At 40.8% G+C, this 12,821-nt stretch overlaps 1 protein-coding gene across 1 annotated transcript; it reads right to left on the reverse strand.

Moving 5' to 3' along the window:
* Positions 1–994: 994 nt before the first annotated feature.
* slc35f2 (solute carrier family 35 member F2) lies at positions 995–8,308 on the reverse strand. The gene is made up of 8 exons (XM_049593082.1): positions 8,248–8,308; positions 6,435–6,607; positions 5,091–5,218; positions 4,523–4,682; positions 3,549–3,705; positions 3,372–3,424; positions 3,108–3,262; positions 995–1,951 (listed from the first exon to the last, which is right to left on the reverse strand). Exons 2-8 carry the CDS (start codon positions 6,583–6,585, stop codon positions 1,742–1,744), a joined length of 1,014 nt encoding a protein of 337 aa, XP_049449039.1. The 5' UTR covers positions 6,586–6,607; positions 8,248–8,308; the 3' UTR covers positions 995–1,741.
* Between the last annotated feature and the right edge of the window lie 4,513 nt (positions 8,309–12,821).

Raw genomic sequence — 12,821 nt, forward strand, 5'->3', positions numbered from 1 at the left:
CATGCTGCTTTTGCTTTTTAATGATCCTAACAGTGAAAAAAAGACCGACCCTGCTGTACAGGAACCAGTGAAGGGAAGCAGGGAAACTTTGCTGATATTCAACCAGCTGTGTGTCATCACATTGCCAAATACTGTTCATCTGCACACACTGCGATGCCACACAGCTGGTTCAATATCAGTGAAGTTTCCCTTTATATTCATTGTGTTCTGTGGCGATCAGCAGTGATGTGGTGGTTCACTTTTACACTGTGACCACCTATAGTTCAGCTTTAGCTTCTAAGTATCTTTGTCTTTTTAACCTGTTGTTGCTGCTCAGTCAGTTTGACATCCTGGATATATCCTTCAAACACAGACTGTAGGTCCTCCAGAATAGAGCTGTTTCCAAAGGCGAAGCTTTCAATTCCTGGTCAATCTGTGACCGAAAGAATGAGGTTGTGGATACAAGCGGCCTAAACAAGTTTCCTCTGTGGGGTGTCTGGGCTCAGCCTTAGAGACAGGGTATGAAGCTCGGACATCAGGAGGGAGCTCAGAGTAGAGCCGCTGCTCCTACGTGTCCAAAGGGGTCAGTTGAGGTGGTTCAGGCATCTGATCAGGGTCCTCCTTTCGTCTGGCCTGGGAACGCCTTGGGGTCCACCAGGAGGAGCTGGAAAGCATTGCTGGGGAGAGGGACGTCTGGAAAACTTTGCTCAGCCTGCTGCCCCCAAGACCCGGCTTCAGATAAGCAGTTGAAAATGAATGGATGGAATAAAAATGCTGATCTAGTGAGGGAGTATTATTGTTATGAGTGTCATTAATATTTCAGCTTATGTAGAAAATTAATTTATTGAGGATCATAGTTCTTTCCAAAAAATAGCTAACATATTTTGTTGAACCTTCATTACCTGTGTGTAGATAAATATCCTGTGTACATACACACTGGTTAAAGCAGCATACATAGACCAACCAGACACATTAACAGTGTAAAGAAAATGAAAAATGATGCAGACTAGAGAGAATATAAAATTAATTTAATAGTAAAAAAGTAAAACTGCTGCTGCACGCTAACATGCTTTACACACGGCAGAGACAACCATGTGATTTGCAGTACATCTGGCAGGTAAAAAAAAACTAACAGCACCATCAGCAACAGACATAAAAATTTCACTTCATGATTGGCTTGTGTTTAAATTTAAAACAATGACATAATATAATTGTAAAATATCATTAATATTAAACAAAGGAGAGCAGAAGTAACACTTAAAATTTGGCACAATAAATAGCAGTGCATTGTTTGTGTTTAACACGTCAACATCCAGCACATGTGCAGTAACAGATATTCAATCATCGGTGATAGAGAAATCTCTTTTTAAAAATGACATAAATAGGAATGTGCTAATACTACAATGCAATGAGTCATACAGCTGCATTATCTTTCTGAAAATGCAACATACCAAAAATCAGTGAACTTTCTGGCTAAGTACAAAAACAATGTCATTCTGTAACAATGTTGGGGCACCTGGAGCTCACCTGGTAGAGTGTGCACCTCATGTAGGCTGTCCTTAGCAGCAGACGGGGTTTGATTCCGATCTGCAACACTTTACTGCATGTCCTCTCTGTTTCCCCCCCTTTCCTGTCTGTCTTTGGCTGCTCTATCCAGTAAAGGCAAAAAAACCCTGACCTATAATGGAAGAAAAACTAAGTGTTTCAGCAGATCCGTTTTCAGCTACAGTACAGCCCTCTGTCTTCAGTCAGTAGTTTTCAGTCACAGTGCAGCCAGAGCAGTGACTGTCTCAGTTCTCTCAGTGTCTCTGCCCACAGACAATAAATGGTCCAAGGGGCTCTCAGCTGACGCGTCGGTGGGGTCGTCCTCACTGGAGCCGGACTCTGGTAACACCGAGTACGTGGGAATGGCGTTGAACATGACGAAACCCACAGTAATGACGACAAAGGAGATGATGTACAGAGTTGAAAACTGAGGATGAGACACAATACTGATGTGTTAGTAACACTTTTAGGAGGTGAAACTGTTTACTGCAAGCTATCACCTAAACTAGCCAATCGGTATGGAACAATACATAGCTCACTTTGGTATTCTTCAACCTGGGACCTATTGTCCCATGTTTTGTGTCTAAGTGACTAATGGGAGCAGCAAATTTTCATGTCTGTGAAAACATGGATGCTTCACACACATCTTCAATGAGGCAGCACAGAAGATCTGTACAATCAGCACAGTTTCAAGGTGGACACCCAAGATTAGTATCACTAATTCAGTATCTGACCAAATGTCTCCTCATCTGTTCCTGAGATATGATGCTGAGTAACGACCAGGAAAGTGTTTTTGCGAAACATTATGATGTCACAGTGGACGGTGATGCCTTTTGGACCAAAAAAATGGCATCACTTCATTATTTCATCCTATCAGACATTTGTGTGAAGCTTTGTCGTAATTAGTGTATGAATTCTTGAGTTTGGGCCAAAACATATTTTGAGAGGTCACACTGACCTTTGACCACAAACATCTAATCCGGTTATTCTTCAGTCCAAGTGAACAAAAATGAAACAGACATGGTCACAGTGACCTTGACCTTTGACCATCAAAATCTAATCACTTCCATAGTTGAGTCCAAGTGAACGTTAGTGCCAAACATGAAGAAATTCCCTCAAGCTGTTCTTGAGATATTGCGTTCACAAGAATGAAATGTATGCTAGGTCACAGCAACCTTGACCTTTGACCACCAAAGCCTTTCAAGAAACTGATGCAAACTAATGTGTGACCTGTATACCTGTGTGCTAACGAAGTGGCTATTTGTCATGTTATTTTAGGTCCTCTCTGGTAAATATTATTTTCCACTCTAATAGCTACTGATAGATTTTCTGCTACAGTTCCTTAAATGTAGGATCAATAAAGTCACTTCCTGTTGCTGGAAATGAAAATTAAGGACAAGACCTGCCTAAACTTGTTTTCTCCAGGAATTGTATAAATATTTATATTTTCCCTCAATGATACGCAACATTAAAACAGGTTTTTTTTTTCAATTGAATTCAGTGTAACAAAAGGCGATCAAGCCCATTAAACATGAAAAAGGATCCAACAGAAACATTATAGCACCAAATCTAATGACACTCACTGTGTAGTGGAAGAGGAAGATGCCACAGAAGAGGCTGAAGAGGTCAGCGGTGAGCAGCGAGAGGTTGACCGCAGTAGCGCTGGTCATCTTCACCACCACAGGCATGAAGCTGTACAGTGCGTACATACACAGGGCGTAGACTGCAAACAGCATGGCTGCAGAACACAGTGACTGGGCTTTAGTAAGAGACAGTTGCTTTTCTGTTCCACCACTGTCCTCATTTATTTAAATACTATAATTTAACAGGACAGGAAGTTAACTTACAAATGTGAAAGTCCCACTTTATTGCAGCCACTGCTTGAGTCTCCAGTGCAGCTCTGCAATAGCAAGCAACGCAAAGTTAGCATGGCGAGGAAACAAACTAAACCACACTGCATGTGGCTGCAGTGATCCATTTTAATTGTACATCGGAATATATGAGGGATTTAAACAATAACCCACAGCTGTACGCCGCTGATGACCGTCCCAAAAAGGCCCATCATGCCCAGGAATTCAACCCGACTCAGGTTCTTCACTGTGTACTCCTGGCACACATTGGATACAGCGTAGAGGAGAGCGCTGAGCAGGACCAGACCATCTCCCAGCACCACATCACTGGCTGCACAGAGACAGACCGACAGTTACAGACAGGCATCTTACAAGTTAATAATAGTTATACTTTTATGTAGCAACTTCTGAGCAAGAGGCAAAATGTTCAAGCCATCATTTCCATCAGTTGTCATAAAATGAAAGATTTGCGAATATGGTTACACTTACACTACAAGACAGTTTAGCCACAGTTTGGGTAATAATTTTACTGTACACCTTCATTTTCTCTTTCAAGGACGTTTGTCAGTTCAACCTTTCTGATTGTCTGATTGCTTATTTGACCTTTGCCCTTTGAATATAAAATGTCATCACTTCATCATTTTATCCTGTTTGACATTTGTGTGAAATTATTTGTCAGAATTAGTGTAGAGTGACCTTCGACATCCGATCACTACATTCTAATCAGTTCATTCTTCAGTGGATGTTTGTACCAAATGTGAGGAAATTCTCTCAAAGCCATCTTGAGATATTGCGCTAATGAGAATGAGACGGATGTTAGGTCACAGTGACCTTGACCCTTGACCCTTGACCACAAAATCCTGATCAGTTCATTGTTGTGTCAAAGTGAACGCTTGTGCCAAATGTGGAAAAAAATCCCTCAAGGGGTTCTTGAGATATTCTGTTCACAAGAATGAGACAGATGAGGTCACAGTGACCTTGACCTCTGACCACCGAATTCTAATCAGTTCATTGCTGGGTCCACATGAACGTTTGTGCCAAAGATGAAGAGATTTCCTCCAGGACAGGACATAATATAGCATTGAAATATTTTGATGATTCTGATAAACAAGCTTCATATAAAGTCTCAGAACTTTAAAGACACTTACTGGATCCCTGGTCTCTTCCAGCCAGGATGTCAGCTCCCACCATGGCCCCCACCCCCAGCAAACACACCCCTACAGCTACAAAGTGGACCAGCTTGTAGCGAGTCTTCAGGAAGAACCAGGAGAGAACCATCAGCACTGGGATGACGAAGCAGTCCAGCAGCTGAAACACACAGTGTCACAAATACAAACTAGCATTAAGTATATGTTGTATATGTTATTGATAAAAGTCAGACGGATGGGATGAGTTTTAGAGGTCACATTACACACTGAATAAACAACATTATGTATATTTTAGAGATAAGGTACCAACAGCTGAGATCTACAATTCTTTATCCACACAATAAATTGCAATAGTTTTTAAATTTCTTCATCATCTCCTATGGTGGCATCTCACTTGAACTACACTACACTGTCTCCATGATCTCTAGTGATACTGCTCTGTTTCGTCTGTATCTGTAAGCCTTTAGAAAACGAGCACAGCTATGGAAGAAATGGAAGCAGAGTACAGACAATAGGCTTCATCCATCTCTGTCTCCTTATCTAACACTGAGCATACATGAGCCCTTACCTGTATACTTGTCAGGGTGGTGAACTGGTAGGCCTTCACAACTGTGTAGTTTGCCTCCACATCTGCCAGACCCATCACTAAATATTTCCACCACTTGGTTTTTAAAATTTGCAGGATGTTCCTGTCACCTGTAGAAGCCAAGAAGGTTTACTTCAGATTAGGAACGAAAAAGTAAAACCAAGTTCTGCTTTGTGCAACATTTGGCACAGTGAAGCTCCCGTTTAACTGGAGATTACCTCATCTGAACTGATGTTTGTGAAAATCAGACAAATACTCTTCTGTACCTTCCACAGGACAATTTGAGCTACAGTTTCAACTCAAAATACACACTGACCTGAATCTTAGAGAAGCTGGTGTTGCCATTTCTCAGCAAACTGTGTGCAACGTTAATCTTCATGGGTTTACATACTTTGGAAACAGTGACATTAATCAGCTCCACCCCAATCTTGTAGATTTGTTTTGTGATTATCTATAAAATTGTGCTAAAATTTGCTATCATTGTATTGTTTTATGATAACTTCTTATAAAATTTAAAGCTATAATCAATATATCTTATACTAACAATGCGTCTATGTAAGGAGTTGCTCTTTGCAGCTTCACTGCAACTACAGCTGCTATTTCTGCAAATAAAAAAAGGTCTTAAAACCACCAGCCACCAAACCGCAGACTGACACAGTTATCAACTAGCTGATGAACACAGTGGAGCATTTAGCAGCTGTAGAGCTGGAAATTAACCTATCTGTTGTTCACAGGTTGTTGGTGCTGCCCCCAATGGCCAGAAAGTCAGTCAATGCAGGTTTATGCACGGTTGTATGGGTTGCTAATCCATCGTCGTCAGTGTATTATCTACAGTAAATGTTAGTTCGCCCCCAGTTCGGAGAGGCAGACAGGAGTTCCAACAAGGAAGAGCGGCAATGTACTGCTGTAGATGGGTGGCAGCAGCAAAACATATTCTAGCCACCTAAAATAGTCCCACCTAAAAAAGTTTACAACAGTTTAAATATACGCCACATTGACGGTTTCAGTTCTATGCTCTTGTCGACGCCACCAGACTCCATTAAGAAAAACAGTGATTTAACATGGCTGAACTCAGAAGCTGCCGGTTGTCCACTGCCTCGATCAGTTAGTTAGTTTATTGCTATTGTGTAAGTTCAGTGAATCTGAACTAACCCTTTTAAATACAGACATCACACAACAACACAAACAAACGAACTAACGAACTAACTGTCATGCAGGTAAGACTAGGCCATTTAATTGGACTACTGTTCATGTCCCAGTATACAAGCACGAGAGGGGAATCTCACCAGCTTTAAAAGCAAATCAAAAGTCCATATATATGCTGACCTTTGCGGGTGCAGAGTATGGTTGTATAGACGAGCAGCAGGAGGGCGTAGTTGAGGAAGCTCTGCAGCATGGGCGTCTCCACCTTGGCATTGGCCAGGTACTGACAGCTCACTGCCGTCCCACAGATGAGCAGGGACAAGACCTGCCCCATGATGATGGTCTTCAGCAGATGCCTGGAGGGTCAGGGAGAGCATCATGTGTCAAAAGCAAACACCTGAATTATGATGCAATCCAACACAACTCTGTGTCAGACTCGTGAAGGTAACGTAAGGGAGGACGGAGCTGAGCCTAGTGCTTGTTAAACAAGTCAATCCACATTCTAGTGTCCACCTGTGATAATGGGCTCTGCGTAATGACTCACAGAACAAATTCACACATGCAAACAGTGGAAATGAGTTTCCATCACAGGTGTCTGCACTCAGCCCGAGAGACAGGGAGAAGCTTTGAGTAGCACCGGATGTTTGGGCTTCTGATCCAGAAGGTGGTGGGATTCCTCAAATATGTATGTTCAACTAAAAATAATATATATAGCCCTCACCTCACTAGACTATCACTGCAGTCTGAACAAAAGACAGCCAAAAAGGGTATAAAAACTTTCTTATAATTCCTGTGCAGCTTTATCCAAGTGTCTTGTATCCAGTTGTAGGCTCATGGAAATCCAAACACAGCTACTTTTGCTACACAAATTATTTCCTGTGAAGGATTTTGTTGTGTGCTCACATTGGAGTACACTTGTACATCACGGCAACAACACGGTTACGTTTATTTTCCTCATCTCCATTTTTCTTCTCATGTGCTGAGTTGAACTACAAAGTAATTTCATTGGCCAACAGGCTCAGCTGACGAATAGTGCTGACGAGGGCCAATGTGCGGGACACACCACAATAACGATAACGGTGACTTCTACATGCCTATGAATATGACGTGGAGTTGAACTCGTCAAAGAAGGCTATAAACAAGTCAGTGTTTTACTGCTGATTTGTCTTTTTGTCCTTTCACATCATTCACTCCGTTTTGATTTTTAAAAAGATAAATATGGGGCGATGCGCATGACATGCATCGACCAAAACAGCTGTTAAATTCATTCATTCATTCATCTTCTAACCGCTTCATCCTCTTGAGGGTCGCGGGGGGGCTGGAGCCTATCCCAGCTGACATTGGGCGAGAGGCAGGGTACACCCTGGACAGGTCGCCAGACTATCGCAGGGCTGACACATAGAGACAGACAACCATTCACGCTCACATTCACACCTATGGACAATTTAGAGTCACCAATTAACCTAGTCCCCAATCTGCATGTCTTTGGACTGTGGGAGGAAGCCGGAGCGCCCGGAGAGAACCCACGCTGACACGGGGAGAACATGCAAACTCCGCACAGAAGGGCTCCCACGCCCGGGATCGAACCGGCAACCCTCTTGCTGTGAGGCGAGAGTGCTAACCACCACACCACCGTGCCGCCCCCAGCTGTTAAATGTTAATGTAAATTAACAAAACCATAAACACAACCACAACACACTAAATAAATGGTGTGTGTAGGTCACTTGATTCTGTGCTGTATGCTTTTTCTCATAACACATTTTCACTTGTCACAGCAGGTACAGCACAGGTGCTACTAACACTATTAACAATGGCTCTGTTGTGTTCAAGTGTCCCAGTAAGCTCTGACAGTTTGACGCTGTGCCAGCATGCAAAATACCAGGACCCTTAAGTGGACAAACAGAATTCAGCCATCATTTATTTTAATACCTACACTTGAGTTTTTCCTACTATGACATGTCAAACTATCATCTGTATCTTCTGTATCAGTACTCACCATGTGAAGACATCCCTCAGGCTGTAACTGTACAAACCGCAGGCGACCCTGAATTTCCCACACAGCCAGTGTGTAAAATGGGTTGAAAACCGTTGAAAACAGTGACATCAGTGGTCAAATTCTAGATTGCAGGGCTCACTCGCTCACCCCTCCCGTCGGGTAAATGACGGTGGCCTCGTAGGGACAAAAAGCCTTGCGCAGACATGAGTTTTTCAGGAGTAGGTCTATCTAGCGACGAGGTGAATGTTTATTTAGAAATCTTATCCATGTTACGATATTGTAATGAATCACTCACGAGCAGGAGACCAGAGGAGCGTTCAGGAAAAAGGCCAGTTTATTTGAGCACTCCAGAAACTCCGGTAACACTCCAGGGGGTAAAAGACTCCATCCCAAACTCTGACTCTTCTGGTGTAACACACACACTCCATACACACATACTTTACCATACCGAGTGGGGACCCCCTCCCCTCTCTGCTCCACCAATCTCCAGCCCGCACACTGACTGACAGCGTAGCCTGTAAACAGAGCTCAGCTGTTTATTTAGCCTAGCAATATCTCTGGACTATAGTAGCTGCAATGGACGACTTTGAACGCGATTCATTCTCTCCTGTTGCGTGGTAAGTGTGGTCCATTCGCAAACTTTATAACTAAAAAAAACTTCCACTACTCTCTATCGACGAACTACTAACACTCTGCTGTTTCCTCCTCTTCCTTCTTCCTTCCTTCCGCTGTGTTCGTTGGTTTATTTATTGACGTGAAACCGACTGGATTGTCTGCTCGGTCTGCCTTACATACATGGCAGCGCAAGATGGCGACCTCTCTAAAGCAAGGCCCTTGCTATATATATATATATATATATATATATAAAAGCATAATTATAAGGCTACAAAAACTAAACAAATTTTATTTTATAGCGATTATACACTTGTATAAACATATTAATGGGTAGAATATTCAGATTCAGATTTGACAATAAACCATGCCAAATATTACACACTGGCCCTTTAATCAATTACAGGGGCTCCACCGGCAACGGGAACGGCGCGACAACCCCCGCCTGCTGCGCGACAACTCTCTATTTTAGGCTCTTCTATTTTTGTCGCGCTATGCTCCCCTACGCGATCCTCCAGCAGATAAAAACTACATGAAATAGTGTGCTAAACGAGCACAATGTGTTTTTAAATGAATAAACCATTATCAGAGGAGATATGTGATGATTTTTTTCATGCATTTACCCATGTTTATCCGTGACATTGTGTAAATGTCCCTGGCGGACATTTGAAAGCGAGTAGATGACAAACAGTACAGTAAACTTGTAGATAACTCAAATATATGTAATAACTTAGGTGGAAAATGATTTAACATTTCATGCAGCCTACATGCAGCCTCTCGGCTCGGCAAACGGTAAACAACCCCCGCTGGCTTCTCCACGTGTCGCTTCCGTACGCAGTCAGTGGAGCCCAAATGAATACGCCGCGACGCTACGCTGACATGACGCTTACGTTTGCAGCCGGTGGAACCCGGCAGTTAGTGTGAATTAGTGTCATCAGACTACCCAGGCAGAGCATGGCACCAAATCTCCCCAGGAATGTGACTAATAGGGCTAATAATTTGATTCTCATAAAAATTATGCTACGCGATTAAGTCTAAAACATGAATCAGCCAACATATGTTGACATGTGTCTTGACTAGTCAATTCGGCATAGACTATCTCACTATACTTGACCGTTATCTGATTTAAATCTTAGTTTACATTAGAGGTGTGGCGCTATTAAAGTTAAAAGTTAAAAGCACGTTTTGGGATGTCAAACTCTGATGAGTCATACTGACGATATTTGATGTATGCCGAATTAAAATGTAGCCCGTTATGATTGGTAGTAAGATGTTAATTATGTGTAAACCTGTATGAGGGACCTCTAATAGCCACAACAACGTCAAACTGTCACTTTTTTCAAAGCAGTTTGGTGCGCCGCGTTCATTCATCAGATTTCCCGAAACAACAAATATGTAAATATAACCGTTAGGCAAGTACAAGTTAAAATCTAATAAAGTACATATTAATGTAAGTGTACATACGTTCTCACTTTCTTCTTCGGTCATGACAAATGTGCGGGAACTCTCCAGCTGCGATGGCTTTTCATGTTTGTCAAAATCGCTAAGAATTTCCATCCACGCTTGCTCTGTCTCAATCTAGCCTCGTGGTGTGTAACCCCGCCCACTGTGCTCTAATTGGTCAAAAAAGAGAAGAAGCGAAATGACGTATGCACCGTGCAGTCAAACTTGGTCTGGTGCTGATGAGAATCAAGCACTGACTAACTGAGGAGGTTACACTCCTGCACTTATTTAAGGGATATAGTTACTTTACTTATTTAGATTTTTCATACAAAACATAACAATAAAAAACAATATTATATGTGTGAACAGATAGACAGTCCGTGTGTTCACGTGTAATATATAAATATTAAACAGCCTCCACAAATACAAAAATAATACAAATATAAATATAATATAAAGTGGATCTACAAATATATAAGTATAAGGATAGATTTGTCTCAATTTATATAATATAACATATTTTCTTAAAATCCTTATGCTGCAGAAATGTTTTATTAGAATAACAACTTCAAAGTCACGTATTGCAACCTTTCCTCTTTTCTTAAAATGTAATATATGTTGACCATTTCTGATATTAACATTCCTCAGATATGTACTTTTATTTTCAAAGTGAAATATATGAAAACAGACTTATCAGAAACCTTTAATGATTTTTTTAAATCTATAATTCTACAGTTCATTTTTATCAAACTAGACAAACTAATAACCTTTACCTACCAATGTTGTACATATCTAGCGGACAGTACTCATTGAAATACCTGGAGTCCAATTCTGGGACAAGAACTTAAATGTGGTTTGATGACAAAAAGATTTTGTAACGCATCGCTGTGTTTCTTCATAAAACTGATTTACTTTAAATTTCTTCAGTGCTGTTGATTGGATGGAAGTTCCATATTTGTTTTGATATTTAACTTTGCATCATGTTGTATTTTTAAATCTATGTATGTTTTATTCTTTCCTTTAGGTGAGGGCCCCAGAAAAGTCCATTGTGGGTTTCTACATCACATAAATAAAGACTTCAACCTTCAGTTTATCACAAAATTTAGACTGTAGATCACCATATTCGCATATTGGAAAGTACAATATTTGTCTCTGAGATGTAGCGGAGAAGAGTAATGCTATAATGTTGTATAAAATGGGAATGCTGCCGGGCACTGCTGTGGTGCCCTTGGGCAAGGCACTGAATCCCTAACTGCTTGGAGCGCCTGTCCATTTGCAGCTGACATCTCTCCATTTAATGCATGTATAGGTCCTGTCTGTGCATCTTCTCCTTCTTCTTCTTCTTCTTCTTCTTCTTCTTCTTCAAATATGGCTTGAAACCTTTACTGAATCTCCAAGTAGCTTTTCATTCCTCCGAACACATTTTTCAAGTCCATATTTCAACCTTCAGAATTTTCTTGTCTGCCATGAAACCACCACTGTTTAACCAAACTGTATTTGTTATCCACATACGAAGGTTAAAAATCCTTGTTGCTTGTGTGAGAAAGCATTTGGCCAATATGGCCAGACAGAGAGAGCATGATAACAGACTGCTAGAAACAATAACTGTCCTTGGAGCTGTGTAAATATTTGCATACAGCCTACAAGTTGCCTGTTACTCACTCGCTCTATAACCTGTTTCCAGAGAGAGCTGAAAGTGGACTAAAGGTAGTTACAAAACAGAATAAAGACTGTAAGGTAAAAAGTTTGTAACAGTGGTGGTGAAAGAAGTCAGATCCTGCTCAGATCCCAGATGCATTAACTTAACTTAACCATTGGAATCTTTTTGTGAATTTGTAGATTAATTTAATATTTGCATTTTTTCCTTTTAATTTTCAGAAGGTGTTTTATATATATGTGTCTGTGTGTGTGTGTACATATATATATATATATATATATATATATACTGATTACACGACACACAGATGGTTGATCTGTTCACACATATAATATTGAGACAGGGTGTCAGATTTCTATTTTCAGTTGTTGTATGTGTGGCAGCATTTTAGTCCATTCGCATTTATGAATGTAAAATTTTCCATTTAAAATAAAGAGGGTTTTTTTTTGCAATCACTATCATTCTTATCACAAAAAATATACCAGCTCTTTTTTAAAATAAATAATTGAACCAGACAGTGTCTTAAATGTCCCATATTATAAACTGCTAATGTTCAAAAAATACATTTTTCTCATACTGTCTGTGCGATTATCTGTAACCACAAATGCAGACCGTTTCAATGGAATTACATTGCTAGGCAACAGCTCGGGGCCATGTTTGCTTCCTGTCAGCTCATGTCATTCACACACACTGAAACACAAAATAATACAAAAGGACCCATTTAGAATGTTCATGTTTCAGACCGTCTATAAAGCAGGCTATAATTGTGACATCACAAACTCACAGAAATCCTAACAGCTCATTTAAAGGCACAGTTTCTGAGTGTGCATTTCTCTGTAGACTGAGTGTTTTCATACTTTCA

This window comes from Epinephelus fuscoguttatus, linkage group LG12 (genome assembly GCF_011397635.1).
Source record: "Epinephelus fuscoguttatus linkage group LG12, E.fuscoguttatus.final_Chr_v1".
Classification (NCBI taxonomy): Eukaryota; Metazoa; Chordata; class Actinopteri; order Perciformes; family Serranidae; genus Epinephelus; species Epinephelus fuscoguttatus.